The 15,389-nt window shown below is 40.3% G+C and overlaps 1 protein-coding gene and 2 pseudogenes across 1 annotated transcript in view; 2 read left to right on the plus strand and 1 right to left on the minus strand.

Moving 5' to 3' along the window:
- Window positions 1–666: 666 nt before the first annotated feature.
- Window positions 667–15,389, minus strand: part of meiob (meiosis specific with OB-fold) — a 59,532-nt gene continuing 44,809 nt past the window's right edge. Inside the window, exons 12-13 of the mRNA XM_078558655.1 lie at window positions 13,008–13,094; window positions 667–2,555 (exon numbers count right to left, since the gene is read on the minus strand). Of these exons, the coding sequence (XP_078414781.1) occupies window positions 2,445–2,555; window positions 13,008–13,094 (198 nt within the window). The 3' untranslated portion in view covers window positions 667–2,444. The remainder of the gene's footprint in view (window positions 2,556–13,007; window positions 13,095–15,389) is intronic.
- LOC144691121 (heat shock protein HSP 90-alpha A2-like) lies at window positions 7,587–9,178 on the plus strand (annotated as a pseudogene).
- On the plus strand, window positions 10,510–12,703 carry LOC144691122 (heat shock protein HSP 90-beta pseudogene; annotated as a pseudogene).

Raw genomic sequence — 15,389 nt, forward strand, 5'->3', positions numbered from 1 at the left:
ACAGGCATCTTTTTTATTAAATACATGTGGCTTTAGATCAAAATTTGCAACTTTGACAGCACTTTGGGAAAAGCGGAAACATCAACATATCTTGAAATGAAAGTTTGAATACTTGAATCAACATCGTAATTCACTGGCCATAGTTTACATATTAGAAACTGAAACTGGCCACAATTAACACTTAAAACAACTGTGCTCATAAGTTAGTATTGTGCCTAAGCAAAAAAAAGTGTACTTTCAACTGTTTTTAATTTTGATACTTTGACAATTAGCAAAAAAGCCAGGAGGGAGATCAGGAGAAATTATTCTATGCAGAGAGCTATTATGATCTGGAATGCAGTGCCTGACACAGTGGTTGAAGCAGAATCAATAATAAATTTGAAATGAAAATTTGATATGTACTTGAAAAGTAAAAACTTGGAGGATTATAGGAAAGAGAAGGGGAATGGAACTAATTGGATAGCTCTTTTAAAGAGCTGGCACACACAATGGAGATGAAAGGGCTCCTGTGCTGTATGATTCTAGTCAATACCCCTAACATTCCATGCAGGGTGTCAACACCAAGTGTAGTCTTCAGGTGAAGTGTGGCTGGGGCTATGGAGATACAGTAATTTCACCAGTGCACACAGATGTAACTGTCTTCATTTTACAATCTTCATATCTGCCTTTATTTTTTCCACCATAACTTCTTATGTCCACATTTACAATAGAAACTATCTATGTGAATGTGTTACAATGTAACTTTACTCTCTGGCCAATGCTGGTTTCAACCAGTAGGGTTTAGGGTTCATGTGATAAGTTCACGTAGGCTGTTTCTTTCACAAATATAAACATAGTAATATATAACTGAAAAAGCTGGCACCAATTATGTGCAGACATTGCATTTTTAATATAATACACAGAGAGATGGAAGAATTTGTGTTCCCAGAATAATTTCATTTTTTTTGGACTTGAGGTCCTGCATTTTAAATAACAGCAGCCTGCAATAGGTTACCGCTGGAATTTAAAGTAACAGAGATCAAATAATCCAATCTAATAACTTTTGAACATGCTTTTAATATATATTTCCACATTGAAAATAGTGTTTGCCTTAGTCATCATTGTTGACAAACAGTCAATGACAATGAACAAATAAAATTTCCAAGTGAGTTGCGGTTTATTAGTTTTATTATAATTTAGAGATGTCTGGCTCATAGCAGTGACTGTACAGTAAGCACAGATGCGGTGAGAACTGTTAGGATGTCAGCAGAAGTTTGCACTGTGCTCAAAGACAAAAGAGGTCTGCACCATTCCCTAGAGGGTTACATTTTAGTGACAAGAGCAGATGGGACTTGGGTTTGCAGTGTGAAATCCAAAAAGTACTATTTTCTACAGGCAGCTGCACACCTCTTGTGTTTAGAGTCTTAGATATCAAATGTCCAAGTTAACTTTGGAGTTGCATTTACATTGTCATATTAAGACACATTCAAGACCACGTCAAAGCAAAAGTGGTAATATTACGTGGTATTAAGTGTTGAGAATGTCCTAATGTTTTAAGCAAATAGTAAAGTCTAGATTTCAATATTATTAAAACAGTTTTTCAGATACAAAGCTGTAGGATCAGAGAAAAAGAAGCTTTCAAACCACATGAATGCCACTATCTGGTGCAAATTGAAAGGGACTGGCAAATTTTACAACAGAATTTTTTTACCTACCTGGTAAAAACCTGGTCACATTCGCTGACTGTTTTATCAGTTAAAATATAAACTGACAAATTCCATAGTTCTTCAAGATGACAACAGCTATTATGACATCATAAATCAGCTTAACTGACATCATGAATGTTTACAATAACGGTCTTGTGTTTAAAGAAGTATAAAAAAGTTTGGAAATTTGAAACCTTGTGCTATATCTGATGAGTGTATGTGAAATGTTGTGCTATAGGTGACACACAAGAGTGAAACACATTGTAATTCTCCCCTATGTATTACCTCTATTAATAAGTGATAGCTTTGTCAATTATAGCGAGCGCAGAGAAATAGGATACATCGATGAGGATCAGCTGAAAGATCTGAGGAATTGCTCTAAATTCCACATTTAAGGCATTTAAGAAAGATAACATTTTGAACCAGATCCTGGGTAGCTCATGAAAACTACAGTGTCCTGGGGAAAAAGACAGTAAGTTTCAGCTTCTGTAAATAAAATATTTTCTACTTGGCTGCAGTTTTCTTGTTATCCATTTACTGTAAATTGATTTGATGAGCTTTTATTCCAGAAACATCGTTTGATATTATGATGTTTGATAAGCTTCTTCAAAAACAAAATAATGGAAAGCAATTACTTAGAGACTAATTAGTCCATATACACTGACAACAGAACTTCTGGCTAATATTTTGCAGGCTAGTTTTCCTTGGAGGTAAATTATTTGAACTCTTGGGGGATCATCAATATAATTACCAGCTGTTTCAGAAAATTGCTATGGTAGACAAAGTCTGACTGGCCTCCTCCGGATCAGCTACTTTGCAGAAAAGCAGACTTGTTCTTATTCCATTTCTTGCACTGCCTGATGCAAGTAACTGTATACAATGACAAAAAAAGATTGGATTTTTATACTAAAGCAAAAACATGGACTGGTGAAAATTTGTACTGATTAATAAAAGTTAAGATGCATAAATTAACTTATTTTCAGCAAAATATTTAGCCTAGTGGCTTTTCAACTTTTATTGAGAGACATAATTTCAAAAAACAAAACCACAATTTCATAGAATCACAGAATATCACAGTGCAGAAGAGGCCCTTCGGCCCATCGAACCACACCGACACGTGAGAAATTTAAAGAATATATTTAATTCACACAGTACGCAATATACATACAAAAGCAAAACACTGCAAATGCTGGAAATCTGAAATAATAACATAAAATGCTGAAAATACTCAGCAGATCTGCAGCATCGGTGAAGAATTCCTCTCTCCAGTATCTTGCCATATTTTCCTTTCACTATAGCATATACATGGTTGACTGATTAATTTAGTAAATAGTCCAAATGGTGGCATGGAAGTATCTAGTTACATGGAAATCTATTGCTGTGGTCACCTTCACAGCCACAGCAATGCCATTTTTGGTGGAACTGATTGCACAGTTTGGCCACATGCTTCCCACTAATTGCTCAAAATGCATTCAGAATTCTTTTCACCACCAATTTTTTCAGCAACTAAAATTCCTATGTCCAAAAGAAATGTTTAAACAAAATTTAAAATTAATCAGATGAATTCCCTAACCTCTTATATTGTGATTACAGGTTGCTTGTGCTTTGAAGTAACTTCTGATATCACTTTACCAGCTCTGCTGACATCTTGTTTTTCATCCAATTATTGGGTGATATGTGTCTTTTTTCACGTAATTTAAAAAAACATTTAAATTGGATATATTTAGCTCTCCCATAACTTTTTCTGCTTCCCTACTCCCTTCCAGAGCAGAACATTGAAAGCAGTGTCAGCCTAACCAAAGCGCTTCTGCCTCCATTATTCTGACCCATCCTCTGCAGCCTCACCTGCCTATCCCTTTTCTACCAGCCTACTTGGTTCTTTTCCCCGGCTCTGTTAATTAATTAAGTTGCTGCCGCTCCCAATAAATCTTCTTTGGTTCTCTGCCTTCAGGCAGTTCTGATCCACAGCACTGTTACCTCCACCATGGGTGGGGACAAGGAGACAGGTCTTGAATCCACCCCAGACAGAACGTGGATCGAACCCCATGCTGTTGGCACCAATCTGATCCACACCAGCTGTCCAGCCAACTGATCCCACCAAGGCGTATGAGTTGCTGTAGCAACATGCACTTTTACATGCATATTGTAGTGCAGAGCTATGAATAGCGATGTTAGAGGCTCACTTTTCTTTCCATCACATGCCTGACCAGGAATCTCCCATTTTTGCTGCCTGACATTGGTGAATATTGGAAGTATTTACAAGCTGATACTCAAACTGGTTGGTTGTGTTATAAATGCACCTTCCTTGCCATCAAGTCGTGGGGCTTTGGTTCAGAGGCAGGGAGACTACCCATTGCACCAAAATACCTCCTCCCAATAAATAAATGCTGCTTTTAAACTAATTTGCTCACCCAGCTCCAGATCTTTGCCTTGTTCTGCCATCTGCTGTTGTCCTTTTCAATCCTTTCATTTTTATTATTGAGTGCTTCTAGCTCTGGTACGTTGCTTTCCAATTTTTTTGCTTCACTTCCTGCCTTGCTATGCAACCCCATTACCATCCTCTTTCATCTTTTGTCTATTTAAAAATTCTGGCCTTGCTTTCCTGCATTGCTACCTTACTCTTCGGCCTCTGGCTATAAAGGTTTTTAATTTCTGTTGCTCTGCACCCCATTGTTGTCTCTTAGGGCCTTTACCCCTGCCTCCAACCCACCTAGAGCTGTGGGATCAGAAACGAAATGGAACAACAAATATCACCACATGGTTGTGGTGGATTTTAGGACAACATAAAAGGGTAGATATTGTCATGCCCAGTACCTGCAATACTTTTAAAAATTGGGCACAAACCAATGTTGAGATGGCTGCCGCAGATCATGTGACAGACAGTAAATAGATTCTTGACTAACGGAGTCAAAGGTTATTGCGGGTAGGCGGAATGTGGAATTGTGGCAACAGTCAGATCAGCCCTGATCTAACTGAATGACGGTAGGCTCTAGGAGCCAAATGGCCTACTTATGTTCTTAATTTATATGTAAGTCTCAGTTGAATATCTAATTATATACAGACATCCACGGAATTCACACATCTCTTTGTTTAAGGATGGGCCAATACAAAAGACTATGGAGTTAACAGACTGCCTCTCTAAATATCTCATTCTGGACAAAAGTAAAGATAGAAACTCAATTTGTGGCAGATGGAAGTGAATGGCCACTATCAACTTCCCACTAAATCACAATGGTTTTCCCCATCCAAACTAGACTGGGTGGCTCTCAGAGTTGTTAATCCACAACACAGGATGTGGAATCAACATGGAGAACACATCTTACTTGGAAAAGACCTTGAACTTGTGAAAAGCCACACAGAGATAGCTATGTTTTCTTTGTCTGTTTAGAAGATCAGCTAGGAGCTGTGTGCAGGCGGTTCCATCAAAACTATTAGAAACATAAGTTCAGCCAGTCTGTGAACCAGACTTGGAAACAAGCTGTGTGGCATCAGGCAGCCTGAATATGTAATCTGTTCCAATGCAGAGTTTGCCTGAGAACCAACCCCTTAGCTATTCAACTACAAGAAACCTCACAATCTGCTGTGGACCCTTCACTTTAAAGACCCTCACTCCAATGTTAAATCATCAAATCCATTCAAAAGACCACAGGTTTGCCACATGGGAGACCGAAGATCATAAGTCAAAAACTGAGATAACTGTAATATGTAAAAGTGCATGCTCTTTATCTGTATCCAATCTTTGTGTGTGAGTGTGTGTGAATGAGAATGAGTGTGTGTGACATTGAATTTAATTCGGGCAAGTGTGTGAGAAGAAATAACCTTCTTTATTTGTAAAATCACCAAAGCTTGTTGCCGATCTATTTAGTTGGAATACACACTCCAAGAATAATAAAAAACTTCCCATACAAAACATACTGATTACGGGAGGTAAGAGAGCAGATAGATATATTCTGTTTGTGACAGAATAAAGAGAATAATCAGGAACTGTGGACACAACAGGGGACTATTATCATGAGGATCATATTGGGCCAAAACGTAGTGAAAAGGCAAATTACAGGCAATGGAAATAGAGTACATACAGAAACAAAAAGAAATAGAGGTCAATTTTCACAGAATACTTTAGGCACTAAAAAGCCCCCAAGGTGGCCAAGATGGGTCTTAAGCCTTGATGTGTTTAGCACAAGTTGTCATCTTGTTAGAGGTGTTGAAACACACGCTAGGAACGGCCGTTTGGAGGCTTGTTAAACAATGATTGCCACTTAAAATGCTTGCCTGTGCCCATAAAGAGGCGATACAGCATTTTGATGACCAACACTTGTCTTAACATCCTTTCCTAACAGCGACCGGCTGTTTGGGAGTGTGCAAGACATTGATATTGATTTCAAGTGCTACTTAAAGGGATGCTCACCATTTAATGGTCATTGCTCTAAAGCATATTGAGAGATTTTCTGGGACATTTTGTCAAAACTTCATTGTAATTTGAGTAACATTTTATCCAGGAATTCACCGAAAAAACATATAGGAGACACCAGGTGGAAGGGAATGATTGGTCATGAGAATCTTCCTCGGAGTCCCCTTTGGTCAGGAGAAGGAATGCGAGAAGGACATAAGGCTAGGCAGAGCAGAACCAACTGCTACAGGAGAGAGGGACTGGAGGGCGAAGTGTGACGACCTTACCCCTGCAGGTACAGGACCTTCTTCTTCAACCTCTTCCACCATGACCTTGAATGCCTTGTCCGAGAACCTGTGTGCCATCTCTCTCAGACCCTGAGCCATCCTGTAAAGTGTCACTGTGCTGTCAGAGCTCTCCACACCGTCAGAAGAAGTGGATGCAAGGAGCTCACATATACTGCTCCTCGAAAATTGTATTAATCGGCATTTGAATCTAAACCTGCAGGTTTATGGTTTAACATCTCCAGCCTAGTTTAAATAGTAATCAGCAATTAGGACCAAAATTGTGTGCTAAATCCAAAGTTTCAAACAGGCTAGCCTTACTAGCACTATACCCATTTAGCACCTGTGTTCATCCTTTGGCCAAAATAACCTCCACAGAATGAGATACCATATATGCATAGCTGAAGGTACAACACTGAGATAGGAATGATGTAGTGTAGAAATAGTCAAAAACTTAGGACCAACGCCTGGCGATGTCTGGGAAAGACAAGACAGGTTGTAACAGAGAAAGAGAAGTTGAAGGCTGGAGGTATAAGAGAAAGATAATTTCTTACAGAATATGCATTTTTTCCATTCTGAAAGAAGTAAGAAGAGTCAGAAGAGCTTCCTCAAGTATGGGAGTAGTATTGGAGTTTGGTCAACCGTTTGCTTTTTTGACATTTAGGAGTTGTAGAGCAGAAATAGAGTTTCCTTCAGAAAAGGAGTCCAAGCTTCTTGGAAGCAACTTTAGCAACAGAGGAGATCTGCTAATCTAGTAATGCATTATTCAAACAGTAGCAACTACTTTATGACACAGTAGCTGTTAGTAAATTTGTTAGCAACAAACACTTTTAATGGGGTTTTTATACTATTAAAAATTATGCTTTATTGAAGTTAGGCTATAGTTCATTAGTTATAATTCTGAATTACAAGCTTTTAAAATCCATCAAAAAGTTACTCAAGTGTCTTTCTGAAACTCCTCATGTGGTGGACTCTCAATATTAATTGTGATGCCATAACAAAGTGTCAAGAAGTGTAGTCGGTCTACAGCAATCATCTTGGGAGAAGTTAGATGGTATGGCAGACTACATGGTGGGAGGAGAGAGGGCAATTAAAGAACTAACAAAAAACTGAAAAGGCTGTTTCAAATCTGATAACACTTTTGGCAGAAGAAGCAAAGCAGCAAGGAGTGGGAGGGCAGAGCAACAAAACCACTTTGCCACCCAGACACCACACAACACGAGCAAGATGCCTGAAGAGATTTGTACAGTTGATGATGTGGTGGAGACCTTTACTTTCTAGGCTGAGATTGCTCAGCATATGTTCTTCATCCTCAGGATCTTCTATTCCAACAAAGAAATCTTCTGCTGAGAACTTATCTCCAACGCTCTGAACAGGATCCAAAATGAAAGCCTGACTGATCCTTCAAAATTGGGGGGTGGCAGGGATCTGAAGATTGAAATCATCTCCAACAAATGTAAGGGTACTCTCACTATTGTCATGACAGTGGATTATAGTCCCAAATTACTTACGGGCATATTGAACTTTTTAAAGGAAGATATGTGTTTTTTTTAAAAAGGGCATATGAGCAAAAGCTGGCTGAGAATTCTGAAAAATTCCTATATGGATTATACTTGACCAACTAGTCCAGAGGGAACATGGAATGTTGCACCTAAAAAAGGCGTCAAGGTCTACTTCAGACAGAGACACTTGAAAGGGAGAGGTGCAATGCAAAAGACTGAACTTTAATCTCCGGTGGTTGTGGAGACAATGGAGACTGATTACCGCATCTCAGCAGTCCTGTTGAGTTATATCTCAGAATGTGGAAATGGTCTGATGGAAAGAAAGCAGATTCTGGGTGAAAGACATGTTTGTTTTTTCCCTTTCAGGACTACATAAGAAAAGGGGTTAAGAAGTTAGTTGCAACCTGATTGGTGTGTTCCAGTTCAGGTATGTTAGTGTATGCTGTGAAGGTCACAGCAAAGGAACATAAATTAGACATCCCTGCAGCTTGCAGGTAAAAGTCTATCTCTCTCTCTGTGTGGCTGGAGGCAAGTCAACAAAGTCACAGTCAAGAAGGAAACAGGGCAGCTTCTTCAGCTTACCTGCAGAACCAAGAGTCTCCAAACCAACTGCTCAACTGCCAAAGTCAGCTCTACTGGAATCACCCAACTTAACAGCCACAACGTTTTGCCATCGACTCCTCGTGGACAAGCCAAAGACTGATTAGTATATCTTTTTTAACTTTTATTGTTGGACTCAATTTCTCATTTCTAATCTGTGTGTATGTGTTGCATTTTCATTATTTTTTCCTCAGATTTTTAGCAACTAATAAACTTACTCTTTCTTTGGCTCAAGGTTAAATTAGCTTTTTCTAAAACATAAATACGTTTAGACTGGGAAAAGATATCCTCAAAGGAAGGGATCCTTTTTAAATTAACCTTGTTGCAACCAACTGAGGGGGTTGAATAAAGAAGGGGAGCCAGCTCATTCTTCCTCACCTTGGAGCATAACAAAATTGGGGTCCCGTTTGGGAAGTTTAGAATTTGGGGCATCTCATTCGGGATCCTAACAAATTGGGGGGGACCTTGCCCGGGGACCAGTCGTAATACCATCATAGACACTGAGATTGGGATGACCAAGGCAGACCTGAAAACAACTTGGATACCATTTCTGGGTCTGGCACCAAATAAGCTTGATGAAAGCTCTGCAGACTGGTGTAGATATTTCAATGACTGGGCAGTTTGCTGTTAGTTCTATTCTGCCTACCTGGTGGATGAGAAGATTACTGCGCTCACCAACACAACAATGACAAATCTTATGAATGTGAGGTTTTATAAGATGATTAGGTTTTGTGACTGCCTCTTTAATTTCAGGTAAAACGGAGTAGTGAAGAGGGAAATCGTGTTTAACCAACTTATTGGAGTTCTTTGAGGAAGTAACGTGCTGTGGATAAAGGGGAACTGGCGGATGTGCTGTACTTAGATTTCCAGAAGGCATTTGAGAAAGTGCCACATCAAAGGTTATTGTGGAAAATAAAAGCTCATGGTATAGGGGGTAACGTATTGTCATGCTGGCTAACAGGAAGCAGAGAGTAGACATAAATTGGTCTTTTTCAGGTTGCCAAGATGTAACGAGTAGTGTGCCACAGGGATCAGTGCTGGGACCTCAACTGTTTACAATTTATATTTTACTTCTAAGAGGGATTGAAGGGATGGTTGCCAAATTTGCTGATGGCACAAAGATAGATAGGAAAGTTGTGAAGAGGACATAAGGAGGCTACAAACACATATCGAAAGGTTAAGTGAGTGGGCAAGAATCTGGCAAATGGAATATAATGTAGGAAAATGTGAAATTGTCCATTTTGGCAGGAAGAATAAAAGAGAAGCATATTATCTAAATGGTGAGAAATTGCAGAGTTCTGAGGTGCAGTGGGATCTGGGTGTCCTAGTGCATGAATCACAAAAGGCTAGTATGCAGGTACAGCAAGTAATTAGGAAAGCTAATAGAATGTTATCATTTATTGTGAGGGGAATTGAATACAAAAGTAGGAAGGTTATGCTTCAGTTGTACAGGACACTAGTGAGACCACATTTGGAGTATTGTGTATAGTATTGGTCACCTTATTTAAGGAAGGATGCAAATGCGTTGGAAGCAGTTCAGAGAAGGTTTACCAGACTAATACCTGGAATGCGTGGGTTGTCTTATGAGGAAAGGTTGGACAGGCTAGGCTTGTATCCGCTTGAGTTTAGAGGAGTAAGAGGTGACGATTGAAACACAAGATCCTGAGGGGTCTTGAAAGGCTGGATGTGGAGTAGGTGTTTCCTCTTGTGGGAGAATCTAGAACTAGGGGTCACTGTTTAAAAATAAAGGATTGCCCATTTAAAAGAGATGAGGCGAAATTTTTTCACTGAATGTCGTGAGTCTTTGGAACTCTTCCTGAAAGGATGGTGGAAACAGAGTTTTTGAATATTTTTAAGGCAGAGGTGAATAGATTCTTGGTAAGCAAGGGGGTGATAGGTTATGGGCAGTAGGTGGGATGCAGATTTCAGGATACTATCAGATCAGCTATGATCTTATTAAATGGTGAAGCAGGCTCGAGGGGCTGAATGGCCTATTCCTGCTCTTTGTTCATATGTGATCTTTTCTGAATTTTGCCAGCCAACAGACCATGTGGCTTGGTTGCTATGGAGATAGGGAGGCCCAGGCTCAGGCTTACTGGGAGCAAAGTATAAAATGTTCACATATGAAAACAAAGGCAAGAACAGCTGTGCTGACTGTGGATAGGTTTTCAGTCTCCAAGATTTCAGACAGAAAGAGAGACAGAGGAGGTCTCAAAGAGACAAAAGACTGCAGCTAGTGTGGTTAGCAGATAGGAGAACATCTGTTCTGCGAGCTACCAGGCAGAAATATAAGAGGAAAGGTCGTCTATGGTCAAAGGGATGCATCCCATGGCAATCTAAGGAATCTGGAAGGTTTGTCCTAGTATGGTCAGGGGGAAAAGAATTACTGAGTGGTCCTTACTGCTGGTATTTGGTTCAGCATTTTTCTGGAAATTGAGAAGCACCTTTTGACAATCACTTGACATTACGACTCAGCGAAACAGGCAGAAGTGAACCCACTGGAATCTGGGAGTGATGTTGAACTGGTTCTGGTGAAAATTGTTATTCTATGGAAAGCAGACATAAAAGTATAACTGTGGCATGGAGTTTTCTTTTTAAATTATTCTTTCACAGGATGTGGGCGTTGCTGTCTAGGCCAGCATTTGTTGCCCGTTCCTAACTTCCCTTCAGAAGGTGGTGGTGAGCCACCATGTTGAACTGCTTCAGTCCATGTGGTGTAGGTACACCTACAATGTTGGTGGGAAGTTTAGTTATGCTAAGAAGTTAAAGAGCAGCTATCTTTTCTATAGTTTAGAGTGTTAGTTGCCAACTAGTGTTTAGTTGGAGTTGCTTTTAATTTGTTCCAGTAAAAATCTTAAAACTTGAAATCTTGTCATGTAATCGTTTCAGTCGGTCACTGGGAATTCAAATCTCTTGTTTAAAGTTATCGGTCTCTGCAGGGTTGTAACACAAGGCATTTGCCTGGGATTCATCAGCTAGTGGCTTTCTGCCATGTGGAAACCTATACTGGAAAGAGCGACGGGGATGACTTTACTAGTACAGTCAGTCATGGTACCCACAATCCCAATTACATCACGCAGGAGTATGACGAGTTCTACAAGAGTCTTACTAATAATTGGGAGGACCATCTTGCAGTGAAATACTTCTCAGTCCAGGGTCAACCTCGAATTCCATGCTCTCTTTTTTGAGAAGCTGTATGTTCACAGAGTCTTCATCATTGACAGCTATGAGGAGTTGATCCTAGAGTGCCCCAACTTTCTTTGTTGTGTGGTGGACCTGATGACCTGCTCTTGAACATTTCCCGGGAAATGCTGCAACAGAGCAAGATCTGAAGGTCATCTGCAAGAACATCAAGAAATGCATGCAGCTATTCTGAGCTGGCAGAGGACATGAGAACTGCTTGTAGAATTTCTTGTAGTTCTCCAAAAACCTCAAGCTCAGTATTCACAAGGACTCTCAGAATCGCAAGAAACTGTCTGAACTGCTGCATTATTGTACCTCACAGTCTGGAATGAACTCATTGCATGTCTCCTGTATGAAGGAAAACTAGAACTGCATCAACTACATAACTGGTAAAAGCAAAGAACCAAGTTGCTAATTCTGCCTTTGTGCAGTGTGTGAGCAGGACCCTGAGTTGGCGTACATGACTAAGCCCAATATTGTATGCAGCAGCTGAAGGAGTTTGACAGAAAGCAACTTGTCTCTGCCACAAGTGAGGGCCTTGAGCTGTCTGAGGATGATGAGAAAAGTGTGAAGAAGACTGAGTCAAGTATCTGTACAAGCTCATGAAAGAGATCCTGGACAAGAAAGTGGAAAATGTGAGTTTCCAATCAACTTGTATCCTCACCATACTGCATTGTGATCAGCACCAAAGGCTGGACTGCAAATATGGAGACGACCGTGAAGGTTCAGGCCCTGAAGGACAACTTGACCATGATAGTCAAGAAACATCTGAATCTTGTCCATGCAATCGTGGATGCCCTGAGGCAGAAGGCTGAGGCAGCCAAGGATGACAAAGATGTGAAGGACCATGTCATCCTACTCTTTGTGACTACACTCTTATCCTCAGGGCTTTCGTTGGACGATCATCAAACACACTCTAACCGTATTTACTGAATGATCAAGCTGGTTTTGGGCACCAATGATGAGGTAACTGTGGAAGAGCCCACTCTACAAACTGTAGAAGAGATCTCACTCCTGGAATGAGATAAGGATACATCTTACATGGAGGAAAAGGACTAAAGACTTCCTTTCTCGCATTCTTCCTTAATGTATTCAAATTGGATTACTGCATTGAATTTTAACTTTCTAAAGGATTTGTTGTGCAGTATGTGTAATGATCATCTGACCAGTGCGCTCAGGTCAACATTTACAGGGACTGCTCCCTTTAGGTGTGAAAGCCTTGCACAGCAGCCATTATCAGATGTTTTTGCTCTTTTTTATTTTAAAAAGCATGTCATTTTTATTTTTGTTGCTATATGCTGTAAAATAAAATCAGAAACCACTGGTAAAAAAATACATTGCTAAGGAAGAATAAAATCCAAACCTTTAGATATATTTTGCACCTCTCCAAAAGGAAGTTCCATTTTAATGATGTTTTCTGCTCTTCTGTTAAACTGCAAAACTCATCAGTCTAGGAATTATAGCATAAGATAAACAGTATCAGTTTTGTAATATTAATTCATCGGATAATTAATAAGGTAAATTTCATGTTGCTATACCATCACTTAATACAATATGTATCTCAAGATGTCCCAGCCAAGAAATTGGGCTTATTAGTGCTCGCCTTTATAGGTGCTACAAGAGTCTTTGAAGCTCCAGACAGCATAAAATATGGGGAAGGGATATGAAAAGTGGTATTAGGTACAAGAATACTGTCATCTTTGACGGTTTCAGCCCCACCGATGCCCAAGGCCTCAGCAATGACCGTCCCATTAATGGTCAGCACTGTCTCCTCCATTGGAGTTAGAACATGCAGACACGTTTCTGATTAGCTCCGGCTGCCTCTGGTTGAGCACCATCTTGTCCTGCAAGAGAATGGGAAGTGTGTCAGACTGTCAAGCAATCTGTTTGGGAGATGTGAGGTACAGTGAATCATGTGAAGCAGTGTTTGAGGCTAGTGGTGTAGTTAGTACTATATGGCAACTGAAGATACATTCATTGATCTTGACAACTCATGTGAGGTCAGTGAACTTCTTGCTGTGCTACATCCAGGTCCTCAGTGCTTTGATCTCAATAATATCTACATCCATTGCCTTCTAAGCATGTGTCTGGAAAGCCTTCTGTGGGATACAAGATGTCTCTTCTTCTTCCACCCCCTCCAGCAAGGGTTCTGCTGCAGCATGCAAAAACCTTGGCTTCCGCTCTCTCCCATGTTGTGTTAATCCTCAGTTTCCCAGGTCAGATTCGCTTCCTGCATGACTGGCAGCATGCAGCCATGACACACCTTGCCTTTAAGACTAGCTTTACGCAGTGCAGGCTAACCTTAAGTGGTACTAGTCACTCATGATATTGCCCCTGCTGATGCATTCAGCTTATAATCAACACCATGGTTAACACTGGCTCCAGGGTGAGCATATTGAAATGAGAAGGCAGCATGAAGTTGGTGGGCTGCCTGTGTCGCAATTGTTGCTTCAATTCTGCCCCCTTCCATTTTTCTGATTTTTGTGTTTCTTTACAACTGCTCCAAACTCTGAAAATATTTTTAATACACGCAAATTTATGTTAATTAAACATCACACTTGAAGACAGTCCGATGCAATGAAAAAGTATCAGTTAAAAACAGAACAGATGATCCAAAATGTAATATCTGAAAGATGCCCTTTCTATTCACACATTCCCCAGGTACTTACTTATAAAGCTTGACCAGAATTCATCCTAAATTAGCATTACTCATCTTTAGTGTTCCTCCAAATTACAGCTTTTGCTTGGCAGACTCCAGCCTTTCCTTTTGTTGCATGAAAGGTGGCAAAAGCAAGTTGAAGCTGGAGGCAACTGTAAAAAGGATACATTCACAAAGCTATGGTGCTGCCAGGAGAGAGCTTGGAGAAGAGTTCCATGAACTTGATAAGCAGTGTGTGAAATGTGCTTTGGCTTCCGGTACATATTTTCTCAATTTACTGAATGTTGAATTATATATCCAGCTCTTCTGTTCTTACCATTACAGTTATGCAGTAGACCAATCAACAGATCACACTCTTTAACTTCCATCACTGACCATTACATCATCCTCTTTCCAACAACACAAAAAACACACCAGAAAATGCACTTACCAATCCAATTCTAAAAAATTGCTCATTAAACAATGCATACAAAATTAAACTAATTACCATTGTGCGTTCCTTAATGCCTATCTTCCTAGTGCTCCTACAAAGTGCTTCCCCTGTGCCTGTAGCATAGGTGAAGGAAGGATACTAATCCTCAACAGAGGAGATGGCTGATGGCCTTGAGGCCAATCTTGAGCAGCTCTGGGCCTAGCAAACTCGGCTTCAGCTACACCATCTTCGCCTGGGCTACATCCGTCTGGGTTGGCTGGCTTAGGGACAACAGCATAGACAGTTTCGGATTGGCGAGGTGGGAGTAGGAATGCTGTCATTCTGAGAGAATACAGCAGGTTTGTGTTCCATGGAGCCACAACAATTTTCCTGGGGCACCCCGTCAACAATTCCATTGACTTGTTGGAGAATGGTTTGATTATTTAAAAGGAAAAGGAGCAGTAGGCCATTCGGCCCATCAAGCCTATTCTGCCATTCAATAAGATAATGGCTAATCTGATTGTGGCCTTAACTCCACTTTCCTGCCTGCCCTCCATAACCCTTTACTCCCTTATAGATCAAAAATCTGCCTAACTCAGTGTAGAATTTTTCAATGACCTGGTCTCCATTATTCTCAGGAGAAGGGAATTCCAAAGGCTAATGACCCTCTGAGA

Source organism: Cetorhinus maximus, chromosome 15, assembly GCF_964194155.1.
Source record: "Cetorhinus maximus chromosome 15, sCetMax3.hap1.1, whole genome shotgun sequence".
Classification (NCBI taxonomy): domain Eukaryota; kingdom Metazoa; phylum Chordata; class Chondrichthyes; order Lamniformes; family Cetorhinidae; genus Cetorhinus; species Cetorhinus maximus.